The following is a 21,387-nucleotide window of genomic DNA, read 5'->3' on the forward strand; positions in this document are numbered from 1 at the left end:
GTGTGTGTGTTTGTTCATAATACTCTGTGTTATAGGCTTGCAAATTGCTGGACAAAAAAAGGAAAGACTCTAAAGCACTTTCTTGGTATTGTTCGGTGTCAGCGATCATCAGTAGCCTCTGATCTGGCGAGGGCGGTGTCACCGCTGCCCTTATATGTGTTTATGTGTGTTATGTGCACAGTGTGGATGTGGTCATTCATCTGCACAATATGTGTAGCGTGTGTAGCCTGTAGCATAGCAGGCCTTTGTTAATATCTGGATGCTGCGTTGGTATTTTAATCAGCAGTAGTCACTCCAAATAACAATAATCAAGTGTGTGTGTGTGTGTGTGTGTGTATGTGTGTGTGTGTGTGTGTGTGTGTGTGTGTGTGTGTGCTTGTGTGTGTGTGTGTGTGTGTTAGAAGCACACACGTGTAAAACTAGTAGTGGGTTGGGTGGCCCTTGTTTGACCCGACTGTTTCTCAGGGGTGGTCAGCGGGTGAGAACCGATTGGACTGGATGGCTGGCCATGTGTGTGTGTGTGTGTGTGTGTGTGTGTGTGTGTGTGTGTGTGTGTGCTCACCCACAGCATTGCCACAGCCAAGGCGGTCTTCGCTGGGTGACCTGGCCATTTTAATCTGATGATGTCTGACCTGATCTGATTCGATCCAGTCCGAGGCAGAAATAATATCTCATCTTTGTCAGTGGGCTTGGCATGCATTTACACAGAATTACACACACACACACGCTTATACACGGACATGCACAAACACACATTTTATAACTCATTGCTGCTTAAGAGACAACAACAATGTGTCTGTGTGTGTGTGTGTGTGTGTGTGTGTGTGTGCGTACACCATACAAGGCCCCCATCATATTACTGGGACTCTCACTTATTTTGTTATCAAATAAACAAAGGTCTTACTAATGGGGGAACAAACAGAACAGACACACCTTTGTGCGTGTGTGTGGGTGTGTGTGCGTGTGTGTGGGTGTGTGAGTGCATACGTACAAATACACTGAGAAACACTTTAAAATACACCCTACCATCTAACACCTTTGAGGTGTTTTAAGAGGCTCTTAATTTTTATGAGACATGCTCTTTTCATTTCCCTTTAATCCTTTTGGTATGTGCTATCCAGCCACTTCATTATCCCTCAGGCCTCACACATCTACTTAATAACAGTTTACAAAGGGGTTTCAGTTGTCCTAGTGTATAAGAGGCTTATCAAACATTATGCAGAATTTTAAGGGATTTACACTTTACTTTTTTGAAGCGATGGAAGGTCATGTGTTTTAAAAGATAACAACAGAAGAGCTATTCGTTTAAGATGAGTTCCTTTGCTCGTTGCCAGTTGCACGTCAAATAAATCAGGGCCCTATGTGTCAACGGGGAAGGAATGCAATATTGTTGTCATATTTCCACTGTGGTGTGATGTGGTGGAATGTAGGGAAGTGGATTGATTCTAGTAGATACAAAAACGTCTTTGCGTGCTACGATAACATTATCATAAATGAAAATGCCGCCATGTGATGCCAGTGAATGACCTTGCTAGCTGAAGCTGAAGCAGAGAAAAGAGAGAGAGTAATCAGCAGATCTCTAGTCTCATCCCTTTAGTGATTTCCTCCACTTCTAATAAGCCCTTTCCTGGATGTCATCTAGTCAGTTTAACTCTCAAGCAACCAGCTGAGGTCAAGCCTGACCCTAACCCAGCTGAGGTCAAGCCTGGCTCGCTGTTATTTTTTGCAGAGACAGATAAGACAAATAGTCAGAAAAAATCTGGAAAAAAAGTAAGGGCTCGTAAGAGTTGGACTTTGGGGAAAAACACAATTAAAAAAACCCAGAATCAAATAACCACCATTTTATGAAATGTATTTTCATATTATTTAATTTTATGTATTTAAATTTTTATTTTATAGTGAACTAAATCATATTATTTCATAATATCTGGTGCAAAACTGCAATGTCAAAAACACTGCAATGTCAGATGGATCTTGTTAATGCTTGGTTGACGAGCTGAATTCATTTAGGCTACCCCCCAGCGGTACATTCAGTATGCAAAATGTTCTGCTTGAAGGTAAACCACATGTGCCCCTGAGTCTCCTTCATTTCCTTATTTACATTTCTGCACTTCCTGAAACCTCAGGCAGTATAGTTATGCAGTAACCACGCACTATACTCATCTTCATAAACCAAGGCTAATAAGGATGGCTTTATTTAAGGGCAATGTCTTGCAGTTAAAACCCCACTCTGACAAGTGACTGACAGCTGTCATAAACATCATGTGAGAGATATCATTGGCCGTTAGCACAGCCCATACAGTGAGTTATGTGCTATATATCACACACGTCAAGCACTCTAAGCCTGTGTGTGTTGCCTGGTGCGGTTGTTTTGGCCGTCAGGTGAAGGTTATTGGCTGGAGGGTCCGGCAGCTATATTTTTAGGCTCATTTGCCTGTTAGCATGTGGCGGCGAGCTGCGTTAGCGTGCTGCAGCAGCAAGTGTTAACAGTGCTGATAAATATGTCCTGACAGGTTGGGATAATTTGTGGCGTGATTAAGAGCTGTCGCGACTGACGCTAACGTGTGTTCTATCATGTTCATGAGATGACCATGACAAGCCTGTGGAGGGAGCACTAAAGAGAGAGTTCTATTTAAAGGTGGAGTATGTAGGATTTTGCTGTTATTCCAAATTGTTCTATGCAATAATGCTCTTCTGAAGGTAGAAGAAAAGACAGTGTCTACTAATATTCCTGTACATACTATGACTCTCATTTTTTTTTTGTCATGCAAAAGAACATTGTAAATAAAGGTTGTAAAGAATGTTTTCAAACTTCCTTTAGAATCGTTAGTGTTTTGTAACACAACAAAAATATACCAATACACACCACTGTGTACTTTGGACACATATAGTTTCGGTTCGATGTGGTTTCATGCAACGAGTTAATGAATTAATGAATTAATTGATAATGAAGCTTAACAGTTGGTGGTGAAGGAGTCAGTTTTGTGTAATCTGCGTGTGTGTGTGTGTGTGTGTGTGTGTGTGTGTGTGCGTGTGTGCCCTGTCCCACAGAGGAAGAGTAAGCTGCACTACCAGATAGCGGTGATCATAAACTACCTGGGCCACTGCCTCTCCCTGCTCGCTCTGCTCCTAGCCTTCACTCTCTTCCTGTGCCTAAGGTAAGAGATCAAAGGGTCACAGGTCAATGTGTGTGTGTGTGTGTGTGTGTGTGTGTGTGTGTGTGTGTGTGTGTGTGTGTGTGTGTGTGTGTCTGGGTATGCATAAGTCATGTGGACCCTCAAGCACTGTGAAAGGATAATACTTATTATGACACATTATTTCAAGGCCTTTAAAAACAGAATGGTAACTCAGCCAGCCAAAGGGGAAAAGACATATTTAGAGGCAATGTAAAGCCATGGCCAAAATAATACAAATGATGAATTCTCATTGCTGGGAAAAGCATCATTGAAAAGGTGAGACTAATTCATTTTCTTAAAAGCAGTTATTGATGATGAACGTTCCGGAAATTAAATTGAACTCGTTCCAAAGTATTCCACTTTGCAGTCTTAAAGGCCTTTTGTCACCTACAGCCTGGAGCCGAGTGTGTGGAAAATACAGTAAATCCAAATCACTGTGTGTGTGTGTGTGTGTGTGTGTGTGAGAGAGAGTGTGTGTGTGTGTGAAAGGTTCCTTTAGCCAGACTGTGGCTGTAAGAGTCTTTGTATTTGGAAACTAATGTCAAGATGGCATGACTGCATTCATGTCTATGCAAGTTTTTGTGTTTAAAAGTTTGCATATATCCATTTGAGTCTCTCGCTCTCTCTCTCTTCCTGTGTGTGTGTGACTATATGTTGCAGAATATACTATGTGTGTTCAATCTACACTCAGACTCAAATGTATAAATAGAACTCAATTCTAAAGACCATTTCGACCATAAAGAAGCGCACATGGAGAAGGCTCTCCTCCAGCTACGGGTCTAATATTAACTCCAAGATCATAGAGGGAAAGAGAATGTCTTGTCAGCACAAGGAGTTTATTTTCACTTCTGCTTCTTTTCCATGTCACACAGTAATAGGATTGTAAACAACTGAAACCACATACTGAGCAGCTTAATAACCAAGGACACAGACGCACACGTGCACACTCACCCAAATACATGCACACACACACACACACACACATTCTCTCTCTCTTTCACAAAAACACACGCACACACATGCTCAGACACACACTCACACAAACACACACACTCTCTTTCTCTCGGACACACACACACACACATACATATGCATGCTCACACACACACACACACACAAACACGCGTTTGCTCCCTCACACACAGACACACAAACATATGCACGCTCACACACACAAATTGGGACATGCCTCATGCAAATGTGTAGTGTTTAAGGGTAATAACTAATAAGACAGGATGAAACAGTAAAGCTGTAAATCCCTGGAGCACAGTACAGTACAGAGGAGAGGAGAGGAGAGGAGAGGAGAGGAGAGGAGAGGAGGGGAGGGGAGAGGAGAGAAGTGAGAAGAGGAGTGAGGAAAGGAGAGGAGAGGAGTGAGGAAAGGAGAGGAGAGGAGGGGAGGGGAGAGGAGAGGATAGGACAGGAGAGGAGGGGAGAGGAGAGGAGAGGAGAGGAGAGGAGAGGGGAGGAGAGTACAGGACAAGAGAGGAGAGGAGAGGAAGGGAGGGGAGAAGAGGGGAGAGGAGAAGAGAGGAGAGGAGAGAAGAGGAGAGGAGAGGAGAGGAGAGGAAGGGAGGGGAGAGGAGAGGAGAGGAGAGGACGGGAGGGGAGAGGAGAGGAGAGGAGAGGAGACGAGAGGAAGGGAGGGGAGAGGAGAGGAGAGGAGAGGAGAGGAGAGGAGAGGAGAAGAGAAGAGAAGAGAGGAGAGGAGAGGAGAGGAGAAGAGAGGAGAGGAGCAGGGCAGAGCAGGGTAGGGTAGGAGCACACAGCAGGAGGGGTAATGAGCTTGTTAATGCTGCACTGACAGGGGACAGCCTCAGAGTTGAGTGGACATCCACACACAGAGAGAAAGAGAGAGAGAGAGGGAGAGGGAGAAGGAGAAAGAGAGAGGGAGAGAGAGAGAAATGTAAGGAAAGAGACAGAGAAAAAGGAGAGAGACTAAGAGAAAGGAAAAGAGAAAGAGACGTGTGTGAGAGAGACAGATAAAGAGAGAGAGAGAGAGAGAGATGAGAAAGAGAGAGATGAGAAAGAGAAGGAAAGAGAGAGAGAGATGGAGGGAGAAAGATGAAGGGAGAGAGAGAGATGTGGATAGAGAGGGTGGGGTGAACTGGGACAGCCTCGGAGGAAAGTGATATCCGGAGTCACAGCAGACAAATATGGAAAAAGAGAGACGCGGAGAGAGCATTTTAAAAATCCTTTAATACATGAAGTCAAATAAAAACATTCCATATCAGTGATGCTCCCACAGGCCATGGCCACTGATATCTTAACCATCAAATCCTCCTCCACCCCAACCGTCACCAAAGCTCCCCTAACACACCAGAATTTTTCCTGTCCTGAGACTGACGCACGCATAGCTAGAGACTCCCCAGTCATCCACCTGCCAATAGATATGTCAAAACCATAGATATGTCAAACACCTCTCAGTCTTAATCTCTCAGCCCTGGGAAGGACAGGAAGTCCGTCCAGAGCAGGGGATGGCGAGAGCTGGCTGGGGAGTGAGGGGAGGAAGAAGAGAGAGAGAGAGAGGCTCCTCAAGACCATGACTTCTACCACCCTTCCTTTCAACATGCACAGGCCTCCAGGCCTTAACACAGTCAAAAAACCTGGCCACTGAAAATGGGTGCCTTGGAATGTCATGAAGAAAAAACTGCCTATGAAAACCAACACCATTGATGGAGATGAACAGAGAGGGGTTAGGTGGAGAAAGAGACACCTTCAGTGAAGCAGAGTGACTTGGAAAAGAGAAAGGGGGAGAGAGGGGGGAGGGAGAGATTCAGGGAGAGAGAGAAAGAGAGAAAGAGAGAGAGAGAGAGAGAGATAGAGAGAGAGGAAGACACTAACATGGGGCGGAGAGACTTAAATCAGGAGGAAGAAATGAAAAGAGATAAGAGAGATAGGAATAGAGGTAGAGGAGGAGGTGAGGAGATGTTCAGAGAAAGAGGGAGGAGAGGGATAAAGGGATAGAGAGGGGAAGAGAGAGAGAGAGAGAGAGAGAGGGAAAGAGAGAGAGAGGGAGGAGAGGGATAAAGGGATAGAGAGATAGAGAGAGAGAGGGGAAGAGTGAGAGAGAGAGGGAGGAGAGGGATAAAGGGATAGAGAGATAGAGAGAGAGAGGGGAAGAGTGAGAGAGAGAGAGGGAGGAGAGGGATAAAGGGATAGAGAGAGAGGGGAAGAGAGAGAGAGAAAGGGAAAGAGGGGAGGGAGAGTTTTGGAAATCTTAAGTTTGAATGTTCAGAATTGTTCAGAAAGCAGATCCAGGCCCAAATGCAGCTACGCCTTAGGGAGAGTTTAAGTAAGGAAATATGTGTGTGTGTGTGTGTGTGTGTGTGTGTGTGTGTGTGTGTGTGTGTGTGTGTGTGTGTGTGTGTGTGTGTGTGTGTGTGTGTGTGTGTGTGTGTGTGTGTGTGTGTGTGTGTGTGTGTGTGTGTGTGTGCGTGCATACACGTATTATGCTGAATACAGACGCCACCCTAGGGAGAGTTTAGGTAAGGAAATATGTGTGTGTGTGTGTGTGTGTACACATTTTATGCTGAATAAAGACGCCCCCCTGGACTACTTAACCAGAAAATGTGTGTGCGCTGTTAAATACTGTCCCCTGCCGGGACCATTTGGCTATGATATGCGTGTGTGTTACGCTGACTATGGCCCCCATGTGTGCCTCTGGGGCAGCCTGGTACGCCGTGTTGGCAGTGCAGGCGCTCTCAGTCAGAGCGGGTCTGATCCCGCAGTGTGTGTGTGTGTGTGTGTGTGTGTGTGTGTGTGTGTGTGGGTGTGTGTGTGTGTGTGTGTTTACACCATCACAGATTACAGCTGTCCAAATACACCTCTGTAACACATGAACAAACACACGGCCTTTAATGACCCAGTTCTTTTGGCCAATCGGCTTCAGAGCTTACTCGTTATCTCTAGCTAGGTTTTTTTTGTGTTTATTTCTTGGTATCTGTCAAAGATACTTTCTCTCCCATTCCATGGCTTTCTCTGGGTCTTGATCTGTCTTAATTTAATTTAAAATAAGCTTTTTTGGCAGGACACATTTGTACAACAGTCAATACAAATCTCCTTCTTTCTGTCCAGCTTATTCACTTTTATTCTCTTCATCTGACCCTCTCTTTCTCTTCCTCTCTCTCTCTCTCTCTCTCTCTCTCTCTCTCTGATTTGAGATTAGTTCATGTGCTGGCTCCACAGTCTGGAAACTGAAAGTCATCCCATAATAATTACAGGCGTTCACGAGGCTACCTGCATCCTACTCACTCACCACAACAACAGCCGTCCTTTTGTTTCCGTGCCAACCGAGAGGCACTGAGGTGGCTACTGTAGTTGTTAATGGGGCTCGGGCAAGAACCCTGCGTTGTTTCACATTTCCTGTGCGTGAGCGTAGCCGGGGCAAAGGCTGCAGCGTTTATGGTGGTTTGTTGTGAGAATGGTCGTTCTGGGGTTTGAATGAGCGTGCTCTGTTCACTGATGCTGGGCCAAGGTGACGTTAACGGCATGTTAAACAAGCCCACATTCCACCATTAAAATATCAACTGTGCCTATTATTGGCAGGGAGGAAAACATAATTCAAAACACATCAGAAAACATGGCTGGTCTCTCCTGAGCGGCCTCCTCTTCTTTTCCGTGTCTGTGTGAATCATATCCTTACTTTTCAATTCTATTGACATCACTGTCTCCTCTTCTTTTCCGTGTCTGTCTGAATCATATCCTTACTCTTCTATTCTATTGACATCACTGTCTCCTCTTTGTCCCTCACTGTCTCTCTTCCTCCCTCCCTTCCTCCATCTCTCTCTCTCTCTCTTTTTATGTTTCTCTCTTACACTACCTCCCTCTGTCTTTCTTTCTCTACCTGTTCCTATCTCTGTCTCTCTACCTGGCTCTCTCACATTGTCTCTCACTCTATCTTCTTCTCACTCTCTTTCTTTCCTTCCCTCTCTCTACATCCCTCTCTCTCTCAGGAGTATCCGTTGTTTGAGGAACATCATCCACTGGAATCTCATCGCAGCGTTCATCCTCAGGAACGCCACCTGGTTCATTGTGCAGCTCACCATGAACCCAGAGGTCCATGCCAGCAATGTGGTGAGTGCAGTGCTGCTATCTCTTGCTACATGCTGCCAGACGCATCAGTCAAAGGAGCCTCCATCTTCCCCTCAGTGTAGTAGCTGAAGCAGGAGATGAGACGCTAACTAACATGCAGTTGAGTTCTGGTATACAAACGCACAGACCAACAGATGAGACGCTAACTGACATGCAGTTGAGTTCTGGTATACAAACGCACAGACCAACAGATGAGACGCTAACTGACATGCAGTTGAGTTCTGGTATACAAACGCACAGACCCACAGATGAGACGCTAACTGACGAGCAGTTGAGTTCTGGTATACAAACGCACAGACCAACAGATGAGACGCTAACTGACAAGCAGTTGAGTTCTGGTATACAAACGCACTGCCTGTGCAGAGAGTCTGTATTTCTCCTCTGTCCTCTGCAGCTGTGGTGTCGGGTGGTCACAGCTGTGTATGATGTAATAATGTGTCACGAGAGCCATGACTGCTGTAAATACATAAAGCTAGTTTACTATCAAATCACTTACATTAGTTTGCTTCACTATCACTTATGGTAGTTTACCTAAGTATCACTTACATTAGTTTACTTAACTATCATTTATGGTAGTTTCAAGCCATGACTGTTGTAAAAACATGAAGCTAGTTTACTTAACAGTCACTTTTTGTAGTTCACTAAGTATCACTTACTTAAACTTAGTTTCAAGCCACGACTGCTGTAAATACATAAAGCGGGTTCCCTTAAGTATCACATTCAGTTCTTATCAATGTCCAGTAAACAGAACTATTGGCAGAGCCCTCGTATGACCCAAACCAACAGATAAGGCACTAACTGACAATGCAATTGATTTGTGTATACAAAAGCACTGCCTTTCCCCCCTCTCCTCTCTCCGCTGCAGCTGTGGTGTCGCATGGTCACAGCTGTGTATAACTACTTCCACGTCACCAACTTCTTCTGGATGTTTGGAGAGGGCTGCTACCTGCACACGGCCATCGTGCTCACCTACTCCACCGACAAACTCAGGAAGTGGATGTTCATCTGCATCGGCTGGGGTGAGCACTGCACTACTGGGGAATATGACATATATGAATAGAATAGAAAAGGACCACATAGAATAGAATATAGAATGGAATAGAGTATAATAGAATGGAATACTTAAGCCGATGCAATGCAATAGAATGGATTACAGTAGAAATGAAATAGAATATAGAGGGAGAACACAAACATTTAGTTGAGAATAATATCTTGCCAATGGCACAAAAGGATACATTACTGTATGAACATATGCATAGAACACATTGTAATGTGTAAAAGAGTCTCTTTGGCTTGTTTATGTTGGGGGTGGTTTGTTGTCCATGTGTATGACCGACATTGTTGTCTGCTATGATCTATTTTCCCATCGGGTGTCTTTCTGGCCAACCTTTGCTCTATTCACACTGGACGGGTTCTGTGTTTTTGTGTCAGCCACTCTGGACGGGTCTGTGTGTTTGTGTCAGAGTCACTCTGGACGGGTTCTGTGTGTTTTTGTGTGGGAGTCACTCTGGACGAGTTCTGTGTTTTTGTGTCAGAATCACTCTGGACGGTTCTGTGTGTTTTTGTGTCAGAGTCACACTGGACGGGTTCTGTGTTTTTTTGTGTGGGCGTCACACTGGGTCTGTGTTTGGATTGGTCCTGAATGCTGAATTCCACGCACCTCAGAGACCCGAGAAGTCCTCTCCAGAAGAATGTTCTGGAGCGGGCCCGTGCGCTCTAAACGGCTGGTCCTTGGGAGAACTCTGAGTCATCTGCAGCTTACGCTCTCGCACTTTCAGTCCCAATGCAGTTTTTTGTTCTCTGGTGTTTTTATTCGGCTGAGAGAAACCGATATATCTATCATCACCACCATCATCATCCGTAACAGCCCTCGCACCACAGATCCTCGCCAGAGGCACGCCGTCTAAATCATGACGGGTGGTTTGTCACTTGTTACTGGGCTTTGCAGGCTTCCCAGGCACACTTTGTGTGCAGAACACGGGAGCTGACCTGAAACACTCATACTTTTACTACATACATTACTATTAACTGCAGTAAAGCTATTATTGCTATTATATGCTATTGCTATTATATACTATTAACTACAGTAAAGCTGTTATTGCTATTATATGCTATTGCTATTATATACTATTAACTGCAGTAAAGCTATTATTGCTATTATATGCTATTGCTATTATATACTATTAACTGCAGTAAAGCTATTATATGCTACTATTAACTGCAGTGTAACATAGTGACAAACACACCACCTGCCAGCTGGGAATGCAGCAATTGGTACAATTGTATTCTAGGGTTAGGCTGTATGTAATTACATGTTAGTACAGAGATAGACATTGATCATTAATGTGTTACATTGCGCTAAATGTTATAACAAAGAGACGTGTCATCATTTATCTCTATGTCATGAATAACTTTGTTTTGTATGTTTTTGAAGGGTAAATTAAGGAGAGAAATGTAAATATTTCTTTCTTCGCAGGTATTCCTCTTCCCATCATCGTTGCCTGGGCCATTGGCAAGTTATATTATGATAATGAGAAGTAAGTTTATTTATTTTGTTTATTTTGTTTAGGTCTGTGCATACCTTTGTCTGCCTGAGGACATAAAGGTAATCAAGGTTTCAAGTCAGTTCTATTTTATTACAGAGATGGATGGAGTTCATTATTGGTCATTTACCAAATCCCCTCTCCCTGTAGGGCAATAAAGCATTGATCCCAGTCTGAATGGGAGACTGCTCAATATGCACCTAATGAGGTTTTTAAGAATTATGACATAATCTGTCTTTCCGCACATTTACTGCAGCACACACAGACACAGTCTCTCTGTCTTTTTACACACAAACACACACACAGACACACTAACTCGCTCTCTCTCTCTCTCTCTCTCTCTCTCGTTCATAAACAAGCACACATACTGTGTCTTTCTTACACAAACACACAACCGTCAGTGTTAAGCTTGCTGTCTAGTTGTGCATGGCTGTTTAGTTTAGTGGTTATTTATTCTGTCTTCTTAGGGGCTTTTGCTGCGTTGATTAATGTTTACTTGTGCATGTGTTAACCATGGAGGTGTTTTAAAAAGGACAGGAATGCACAGGAATGCTGTACCATTACGTCATGGGTTACATTTGATACTCACTGCATTTAACATTTAAAATGTCTAGGGAATTATAAATCTTTTCAGTGGACTGGACTGTTTTTGCTAACTGGACAGCCCTAAATAAATAGCTGATTCCCTGGTGAGTTAACTGAGCAGTGTGCTTGTTCTGGGCTGAACTGAGACACACTCCTGCTCTCTGTCCCTGTATCCTCCTCAGGTGCTGGTTTGGGAAGAGAGCAGGCGTGTACACGGACTACATCTACCAGGGGCCCATGATACTGGTTCTAGTGGTGAGGGAACCTCAACACAGTCTCTCTCTACCAAAGTGCTACATCCTTTAAAAACATTATTTTTTTGGATTTGATCTCACATTTGAATGTGGGGTTCTCTTTTTCAGATCAACTTTGTCTTTCTCTTCAACATAGTCAGGATTCTAATGACCAAACTCAGAGCCTCGACCACCTCTGAGACCATTCAGTACAGGTACAACAGACTTAATCTTGATCTTAAGAATGGATGTAACCACTCAGTACACCTACAACAGCCCTATCTTAATCTTGCTCTTAAGAATTAATGTAACTATTCAGTACAGGTGCAACAGCCTTAATCTTGATGTTAAGAATTGATGTAACTATTCAGTACAGGTAAAACAGCCCTGTCTTGAGAATCAGTGTAAGTACAACAATGGTTCCAACCACAGATGCAACAACACAGTCAAGAATACCAAGAATACTTGTTCTAACCCGGTCAACCATACATACACACACACACACACGCACACACACACACACACACACGCGCGCACACACACAGGCACGCACATGCACGCACATGCACGCACACACACACACACACACACACACAAAAACACACAAAAACACACACACACACATACTATACAATCCACATAGTGCTAACTGGTCCCTTAAGAGTAACTCTGTAAGCTTCTTTTTTTAACAGTGTTAAGGCCCATATAGAAAACTGCCACAGAGAATCTCTGTTATCAGACAAGAGATTCCTTCATGGCCCATGTGGAGTCCTCAGATAACCTAGTCTGATATAATCTTCCAAAGCCTTCTCGTAAGACTAGAGATTAAGTTATTACTCGTTCTCTCTCATACTTTCCCTTTTCTCTCTCTCTCTCTCTCTCTCTCCCTCCCTCTCTCTCTCTCTCTCTCTCACACTCTCTCTCCTTCTCTCTTTCTCTTTCTCTCTCCCTCTTTCTCTCTCTCTCTCATATAGGAAGGCTGTGAAAGCCACTCTGGTCCTCCTGCCTCTCCTGGGCATCACCTACATGCTGTTCTTCGTTAACCCAGGAGAGGATGAGATCTCCCAGGTCGTCTTCATCTACTTCAACTCTTTCCTCGAGTCCTTCCAGGTGTGTGCCTTAGCTCAGGCAAAGACCTAGCACCAACAGCCTAGAAGGGGGCGAGAGCTGTACAAATAGAAAGCAGATATGGTAGTAGTCTGTTTGTTAGCTAGTTATTAACTCCTTTCTTTTGTATTTCAGGGATTCTTTGTATCTGTGTTTTACTGTTTCCTAAACAGTGAGGTAGGTAATACTGTGCATGACTGCATGTACATGTTACCGCATTTCTTCAGTGTATTGAGATGTGAAATATTCCCTGTACTGAAATATCATGTCTTTTTATAGTTTGTTAATTGTTCTACAGTTCTGATCAATTTAATTTCACAAGTCACAGGTGTGTTAGTAAGCACGGTTATTAATATAGTCCTTGCATGATTAATTGATTGATTGATTAATCATTTAATCATCTCCCCAGGTGCGCTCTGCGGCCAGGAAACGATGGCACCGATGGCAAGATAAACATTCCATCCGCACAAGGGTTGCCAGGGCGATGTCCATCCCGACGTCCCCGACACGGTCGAGTTTCCACAGCATCAAACAGTCAACATCAGTATGAGACACAGTGGACTCTTTTCCATACAGAAAAAAGGAAACAAAGGAAGAGAAAACGAATGAATAAATGCATGGAAGAGAAGAAAAAAGGAGGGACAATGGAACGTTAAAGAATGGAGACTGAAGAGATGGATGAGACTGATGGCAGAGGGAGAAGTGAACGGCTCAACCTTTGGTCCAGGAACTAGAGGAACCAAATCAGCCGCCGCACAGACCAGTTGAACCAGTGCACATTAGTGCGCACCCCTTCAATACCAGTTTCCATTGTAAGTGACAGACATGCCATGGTCGCTCTGGGTATAGATGACATAGGCCCAGGGGCACTTCTAAGGGGTCAAGGGTCACCTCTTGTTAGAGGCCCCTCCTCAACTGTCTCTCCTCCATGATGGAGTGTGATCACCATGGGCAACCAGTGAGCCGGTGAGCTTCTGTAGCATGCAGTACCACGCTGCGTGCCACTCCAGAAAGGACCAGTCCCTCTACAGTCTCCCTCCTCCCCCTCACCTGAGACCATAATTGCTGCCATCGTGACTGGGCATTCGGACTGCAAGAGCAGAGCATCTCTGACTCTTTGACTGAAAGGGATCAACTCTATGAAACATGAGACTAAACAGGCCTTCAACCTGACTTGCATTTCTGCTTGCTTTGGCTAGTCCCTTTTCAGTAAATGTGCACTCACACACAGAAGGAATAGAGAGTGGGAGGATAAAGACAAGATCAAAGCAGTCAGAAGTGGGGGGACAACGGTTGACCCCGCATAGATCAACGCTAGGGGGAATGTGGTTCTTTTCACAGTTAGCTGCTCTCTAGGAAGGGATTTATTTTGGGCAGAAGCAGGAGAGCGAGCCATCGATCTGTCTGGGTAAGAAAAAGGCCGGAGCGAAGGCCACTGCCAAACCCCTCGACTGGACCTCCCTGCACCTTCTCTGCCTCTGCCTGCTTACAGACGAACGGGCCAGGGCTGGGCTCCGGAGCGGGCTGTGCTGTGGTTGGAGTCCGATGCGGTGGAGTGCTCAGGATGCGGTGGAGGACTCATGATGCGGTGGAGAGCTCATGATGCGGTGGAGGACTGATGATGTGTTGGAGTGCTCATGATGCTGAGTGCTTCAGTAAGACTTCCTGCTGACCAGCGATGCGGTAGAGGTGCCGGTGTTTGCATTTTTTGTTTCGATTTCAGATTTGGGCACGATTAGAGACATACTTGAGTGGCCTTCTGGACATTGCTGTGCTGGTGGAATTAACTTGAGATAATTCAACACCCCCCCACCCCCACCCCAGTTAAAATCAATGCCTGCACTCTGGGCTACTGCAAAAATGGCTAAACTGCAAAACAACTGCCTGCTCGTACAGCATGACTTAACCAGTAAAACCAAAAAGGGAAGACTTGTCTTGGTTGGTTTGATGTGCTTGAAGCACGAGTACAGGACAGAATAAACACACTGAAACCAAACCAAAACAAAACAAAAAGGATGGTATTTTCCTACAGGTTTAAACACCATTTTGGAAGCATGTCTCTGCAGCTGTGGTGATCATGTCTCATTGTTTGTGTAATCAATTGATTTTTTGTTACCATCATTACAATGATATGGGAACCCTGGTGAGGAGTGTGTCATTTAATGAAAGCGGTAATGTGCAAAAATTAAAACCATTTACTAAGGGATAAATAAGTTAACTGAGGAAATTGACAGTTTTTATGGGTGGCCTCCAACCCTTGATACTTCCATGTTTGTTTTAACAAACCAAATCAGTTGGGTGAATTAAACTATCACTGTTCTGGAGAGCCTTTTCAACTCACAGAAACATTAAATTGTGTCTTATTTCAATTGCCTGATTATTACCACCTAAAGGCATTAATATATGGGGAAGTAAGTGATTTGATTGACTATGTAGCAAGTCTACAAAAATCAAGTCCTTGTAGTCAGCGCAGAATACATATAGAAAAATACCTATATACATATACATAAAAATACTTATATTATATAATATATATAATAACATTGAAATGAACAAGTTACAGTTTTAAATATTACAGAATTTCATGTGAAACTGAATAGGGCCTTTCAGTTTTACACGACAGCCAGTATGTTTAGGATTAGGGTTATGTCAGCCAATATGTTTAGGGTTAAGGTTATGTTAGCCAATATGTTTAGGGTTATGTTAGCCAATATGTTTAGGGTTATGTTAGCCAATATGGTTAGGGTCATGTTAGCCAATATGTTTAGGGTTATGTTAGCCAATATGTTTAGGGTTAGGGTTATGTTAGCCAATATGTTTAGCTCAAAACAAACCGATGTCATAGACATATGGAGCGTATTCATTTTGCATGACGCAACATTGAGATATACACCATGGCTTTTGAATGGGGGCTGTCAGAGGGCCTCAAACACCTCCACACTTTCACACGTAATCACACTGGGGGGTGGTGCCCTAGCAGCATCAGTGACAGCTTGTAGCAGCTGTGGTTGCTGTATAATATCTGCAGGGCTTAAATGGATGGAACAGGCCTACTAGTTTTTGTCATCTTCAGCATGTGTTTTATATAAAATACAGATCATTTAGTGTGCTAAATGGGGGGGGGGGGGGGGGGGGAGAGATAGGTGAAGTATCCTCTGTAAATAACAGATTTTTTTTTAACAATAAAACCCAACAAGACTTATCAACACAGCTATATGGAGTTAGAATAGCTTCAAAATCCACAAATAAATGTTATGCGATTCACAAATGTATTTCCTGATTCACATATAAATGTCATGCCATTCCCAAATGTAAAGGCATATACATTTATTTACAGACTAACACATGTGCATTTACAAACTGCATTTGTGAACATCCCTGCATTTATTTGTGGATTTTTGACTTTCCTGATTGGGCTTGATTCACAAATGCATTTTTTCCAAATGGACCTTCTCTGCAGCCTATCAGATGTATTTTACAATTTCAGCCAATCACATGAAGGTAAATGTGAGGGTATGACTGAATATGACCACATTTCTTATCTGCACAGCGTGCAGTGTATACAACTGATAACACGAGGTATGAAGTTGGGGTGAGGTCCAAAGGTCTGAGACCTTCGAACCGCTGGGTGACTTTGTTTTAACTCAATTATTTCATTATCTGAGCTGTAACAAGAAAAAATATAATTATTCTTCCATCTTGTCTAGCAGTTTAACATGCACAAACAAATACATCTACTTTTAACCTTTTAAAATCCAGCACAGACATGTGAAATTATTGAATGATGATTGATACTGTCGCAGCTTGCTGGCTAATTTAGTTGACAGGGAACGTTAGCTAATGTTTGAGAATTATTAGCGTCGAACAGCGAACATTAAACTAGTTAAACGCCATATACTATGCTACATTAGCATATACATTGAGCTTGTAGGATGTGACATTCAACATACTTTAATGAAAATGTTTAGTTTGTACAGATGAAGAATTGTTTTTTAACATGAACTAACATAGGGTTTGAAGTTACTGTGTGGAATAAACCCATCTCTGTAGTCGGCTAACCCAGCATTATTGGTCCAATTTATCCAGCGGCTTGGTTTTAAAAGCAAAGTGAACCCATTTGGATGGATTACGTTGACACTGAATTACCCAGCAGCAGGTTTAAAAATAGGAACCGATATTTGCAGCGATATTCACAAATGGCCAGCGGTTTGCAATTACACGTTTTAGTCTAAAAAAAAAAAAAGTAACCGTGTTTACATTTGTGAATCGCGTGCCACTTAACTGTGTACCAGAAAATACATTTGCAAGTCATGTGAAATTTGTGAATTGCCTGACATTTTATTTGATAATGTTCAAACTATTCTAACACCATACTGTAGTGATGTTATGTTTAGGTGCTTGTGAAATGGGCAGATTAATAAAAGCTTTAGAAATATCAAGTATCTCCACTGAGATCTTTACCGCTCCATGTGGTTATACAATGTTCTCCGATACTGACCCCTGGAGGGAAGAAAGGACTAGCACAAGAACATGTACACCAAAACAATTTAATAGCATTCATTTTAGCGGTTACAACTACAATATGTAGGCCTATGGTTCACAAATGCAAGTACATTAATTAAGTCATGATACAAGATGGTTGGAGCTCATGTTATCTGGGGATTAATCTGGCTAGACACGCTCTAGTATTTGAGGAAGGGGAGGAGAGTTCAGAGGGGTGGAGGTTGGGGGGTAAAAAGAGGAGAGGAATGGGAGTTTTTTTATTTTATTTTTAAACGTCAGGGATGTCGGTATACCATTTTACAGAAAACAAAACCACAGGGACGACCAGCTGTAGCCAAAGTGTGTGCCTTAAAAAACGTCAAATCACTGGCGTTAACGGGCGTTACACTGGAGCAACCAGGAGAATACTGGAAACAGCCAAGCACTCTGCACGGCAACACGCCACCTTTAACAGCTAACCAGCAAAACTCAACTGCAGCGCAACTGCGCCTAGTGCACAAAAGATACACAAGAGAGAACATTAGAGTCAGGGCACTGGTGCAGAAGCATGACAACAAACAGCAGAGAAATCCATACAGATGGGAGCATTCATTTTCTGTGTGCAAAAAAAAAAAAGGACCTTGCATGATGTTTACGTTAATGAGTTATAAGTCTCGCCCCACCTACTCGCTGACAAATAAACATTAATTGCGCAGAGTAAGACTGGTTGACTCAAATAGTCTAACTTTATCCAAGTTAGTTACATCTGCAAAGATGAAAATTATATTTACTACAACATTTGCCTAAATGCTTTTTTTCCTCCCCCTGTTAAACTGGTAAAAAAAGGGTAAATAGTGTGAACTTTAAAAATGCTCCTTTATTGACTCAATCATGTTTTAATGTGAAAATCAGCTATACAAAGGGTCAGGTAAAACAAACAAAAAATGGTTAGCCAACACGGCCTTAGCTAAAAAAAGAAAATAATCATTCGCATCAGTTACAACAGACACAGATGCAATACAGGAGGAAGTCTGTAGGGACACTGAAAAGCAACAAGATAAACAAAACTTTGCTTAAAAACCATGTAGACCCAAGTAGCAATAACCTTTTATTCTGGTGTCCAGACCGGCGAAAGTACCCTGGCGGACTGCTCACGTCATTGGGATGTCCTCAACCATATTTCGATTAGCTGAAAAGTAAGAAGAGATAAAGAGTGTGAGTGACATGACGCAGTCTTAAATGACCTGTTAACTTCCAAAACATGTCTTTACCTATTTCCAAAATAGATGGTGAGGAGTGTCTTTGGCTTGTACACATTAAGAACTTACCAAAAGACAGTTTTATTGCAGAGCAGAGAGACTGCTCGTCTGTTTAAGATTCAGAAATAAAACCTTTAGCAGAGGAGCCAACAAACCTTGGAGATAAGGCGAGTTTCACAAAGGCATTTCATAAAGGGGGGGAAATAAGATGTTTAAAACAATACATTTGTTACATTTCATAAAATGCTTCAGGATGCTACATATTCTGGGTATTAATAGATGGTGGGCAGCTTCCAAAGCTTCTAATGTCTGCAATCCACCACATGCAGCATCCTTTACTAAGAACACCTTTGTGAAACTCAAACCTGCTTTTTTTTTTGGTTTTCCGGCCGTTGTCTTGGCAACCATAAACATTGTCAAGTGACTGGGAGGGTGATGACGTCAGGGGGAGAGAGGGGGGTCGAGTCCATTGTCCTGCAAACGTACCTCAAAACCACCTCAACACTCATAGACACCGACCTGCTCCTTAGCAACCGCCAATCACAGCAGGGTGCCCCAATGGCCGGCTCTCACACTAACTGCTCAACCTGCACCCCATACTCCTCTTATGCAAACAGGAACCAGCAGCTTTGGGGAAAGAATTCCACATTTAGATGAGGGGTTCCACCCAAAGAAAAATAACCAAAAAAAGTGTGTATCATACACATACTTACTCCGGCGAGAACTCCCCAACCCAAAATACATGCTCTCATTTCATAACATCAGCACACCTCAAGACACACACACCACTCAAAAACACACCATTGCACCATCATTCTCTCACTCACACACACTGTACTTCCCAGTTCACTCACACTCATGCACATCCCCCCCCACACAAGCGCCAAAAATGCCTTTTATTATGCTTTCAGTTTGTTTTTATTTCACTGAAGCACAGAGGCATACCTGTGTGAAATGGAACCTGCTGGGGCTTCAGGTCTTCCACTGTTACCTTGGATGCCAATTCTTAAATTACTTATTTTGGGGTTTCAACGTGGTTGATATAGGAAAACCTTTGGGTGATCCAACCCCTAGTTAGATTTAATGTTGTCACTCTGAACGGTGAAAGGAGATCACTCTGAAAAAAATACGACCAGGCTGTTGAAGTGTTAGCACAAAACAGTTGGTCACATAACGTCGCCAATGTTTGAGCCTACCTTTTCCTCAGGACGGTGCCGTTTCGTTGTCTTCAGGAGACTTGGGTCGGCTTCTCGATCTTGACCTCGACTTGGAGCCTTTGTTGGAGGCTGGAGTGCGGCTTCTGGAGCGGGACTTGGACTTTGACCGGGAGCGAGATCTGGATGCCGACTTGGACTTGCTCCTTCGCGGCGTGCGAGTCTTGGACCTGGACCGGGAGCGCGAGTAGGACCTGGACCTTGAGCGGCTGTAGCGGGACCGGCTACGACTGCGGGACCGACTCCTGCTCCTTGAACGGCTTCCCCTTCTTCGGCGGCGTGGGCTATGGCTGAATACAATCATGCAGCAAATTAGCAAACACGGGCCGTGTAGTAAAGAAACACTTTCACCAGCGGTTACAGATACTAAGTAACCATTCATACTGACAAACGGTTTGCACAATGTGACCAACTTCAAAATCAAATCAATCAATCATCATAGTTGTGCATATAATGTACACTAGGTACAGAAAACTGAACTTAGCTAGTTAGCTCGCTAGCTAGGTCATTAGCCTCGACACAACAGCAAAATGGCCTACGGTGGGCTAATGCGAACGTTACTAGGCCTAACAAGCCACCATTAGCCAACCAGCTCGCTAGCTAGGTTCCTCGCTGTGACGGAATTATTTGTTCAAGAAACTGACAAATTATATCTACAAACGTAGAACCAACTGGATTTGTATGGCTTTCATAAGATTAACATTAGGGCTCACCTCCGGCTTCTGCGTCCATAACCACCTCCACCACCACCACCACCTCCTCCTCCACCCCCACCACCACTACCACCATATCTTCTCGACGGGGGCCCCCCTCGGCGCCCATAATGGGAGTCTGGTGGGCGCCCGTAACGTGCCATTTGCACTCGCAATTCGCGCCCATCTAGCAAGGCTCCATCCATAGCGTCCATCGCGTCCTCTGCATCCCGTTTGTCCATAAATCGAACGAAGGCAAACCCGCGGCTCTCTTTTGTGTACCTATCACGAGGAATATACACGTCTCCCACTCGCCCATACTTTTCGAAAACGCGCCTCAGCGTTTCTGGAGATGTGCGGTATGTCAAATTGTCAACTTTGAGTGAAGTCATGCCCTCCACGTCGGGTGGCGGCCGACCGTAACTCATTTTGTCAAAGAAAACAAAAAACAATCAAATGAAAAATTAAACTTAACGAACTGAAGTGTTGAATCTGTTCCGGTCTCCTCGCATGCAACCAACCTAGCAGACACGCTTCGCGGTTTAACGTAAAATGGCGGCGCTTCCGGGGTTGGACATTTCAGGTATATCGCTCCCTGCTGCCCCTACCGGCGATACAGGAAATCTCACTTCAACTTTCTATTAGAATCTCCTTTCCAGCTGAGACAAAATTGTGTCCCGCTCTAAAATACATTTGTAAATGTTATTTGTGCTACATGCATTTTTTTCAGTTGTAGGTCATAACTCTAAAATCACTCTCTACTTGGGCTTTCTGTGTTATCCAAAGTAATCAAGTATTGCCATTTGCTTCGAACAATTTAACTTGGTGATTTGGCAAACAATTTCGTGTCTTTGGCCGAACAGTTTGTATGGGAGGCCAAACAATTCTATACACGACACCACCTATCCAGCTAGACGTATTTTGCGACTCAACAGGACAGGGCAGCGCAGTGCTATCTGTATGGACCTAGCGCGCGACCCCAAAGCGCATCGCTGTCCAGTT

At 43.7% G+C, this 21,387-nt stretch overlaps 2 protein-coding genes across 7 annotated transcripts in view; one reads left to right on the forward strand and one right to left on the reverse strand.

Moving 5' to 3' along the window:
* The window catches only part of LOC105901292 (corticotropin-releasing factor receptor 1-like), a 30,782-nt gene extending 15,901 nt beyond the window's left edge, over window positions 1–14,881 (forward strand). Inside the window, exons 6-14 of the mRNA XM_031567610.1 lie at window positions 3,052–3,158; window positions 8,132–8,252; window positions 9,136–9,289; window positions 10,747–10,807; window positions 11,581–11,653; window positions 11,761–11,846; window positions 12,606–12,741; window positions 12,874–12,915; window positions 13,148–14,881. Of these exons, the coding sequence (XP_031423470.1) occupies window positions 3,052–3,158; window positions 8,132–8,252; window positions 9,136–9,289; window positions 10,747–10,807; window positions 11,581–11,653; window positions 11,761–11,846; window positions 12,606–12,741; window positions 12,874–12,915; window positions 13,148–13,288 (921 nt within the window). The 3' untranslated portion in view covers window positions 13,289–14,881. The remainder of the gene's footprint in view (window positions 1–3,051; window positions 3,159–8,131; window positions 8,253–9,135; window positions 9,290–10,746; window positions 10,808–11,580; window positions 11,654–11,760; window positions 11,847–12,605; window positions 12,742–12,873; window positions 12,916–13,147) is intronic.
* A 2,390-nt stretch (window positions 14,882–17,271) lies between these two features.
* srsf2a (serine and arginine rich splicing factor 2a) lies at window positions 17,272–20,945 on the reverse strand. Of its 6 annotated transcripts, none has more exons than XR_006152363.1 (5): window positions 20,407–20,945; window positions 19,676–19,983; window positions 18,999–19,106; window positions 18,326–18,409; window positions 17,272–17,730 (listed from the first exon to the last, which is right to left on the reverse strand). XR_006152363.1 is itself a non-coding variant. In XM_012828734.3 (3 exons), the coding sequence occupies exons 1-2, from the start codon at window positions 20,811–20,813 to the stop codon at window positions 19,683–19,685; spliced, it is 708 nt and encodes a 235-aa protein (XP_012684188.1). In that variant the 5' UTR covers window positions 20,814–20,944; the 3' UTR covers window positions 17,272–18,409; window positions 19,676–19,682. The 6 variants fall into 6 exon arrangements, 1 of the variants encoding a protein (XP_012684188.1); XR_006152362.1 differs by having other exon boundaries at window positions 18,966–19,106; XR_001162420.3 differs by having other exon boundaries at window positions 17,272–18,409.
* Window positions 20,946–21,387: the final 442 nt, after the last annotated feature.

The sequence above is a fragment of the Clupea harengus genome, chromosome 1, assembly GCF_900700415.2.
Source record: "Clupea harengus chromosome 1, Ch_v2.0.2, whole genome shotgun sequence".
NCBI lineage: Eukaryota > Metazoa > Chordata > Actinopteri > Clupeiformes > Clupeidae > Clupea > Clupea harengus.

Bases quoted from the DNA above. Each gene is read 5' to 3' on its own strand.
- srsf2a (XM_012828734.3), bottom strand. From the start codon at position 20,813: ATGAGTTACGGTCGGCCGCCACCCGACGTGGAGGGCATGACTTCACTC. The intron at 19,984-20,406 runs GTGAGCCCTAAT...GATTGTATTCAG, and splicing joins TATGGACGCAGAAGCCGGAG to CCATAGCCCACGCCGCCGAA.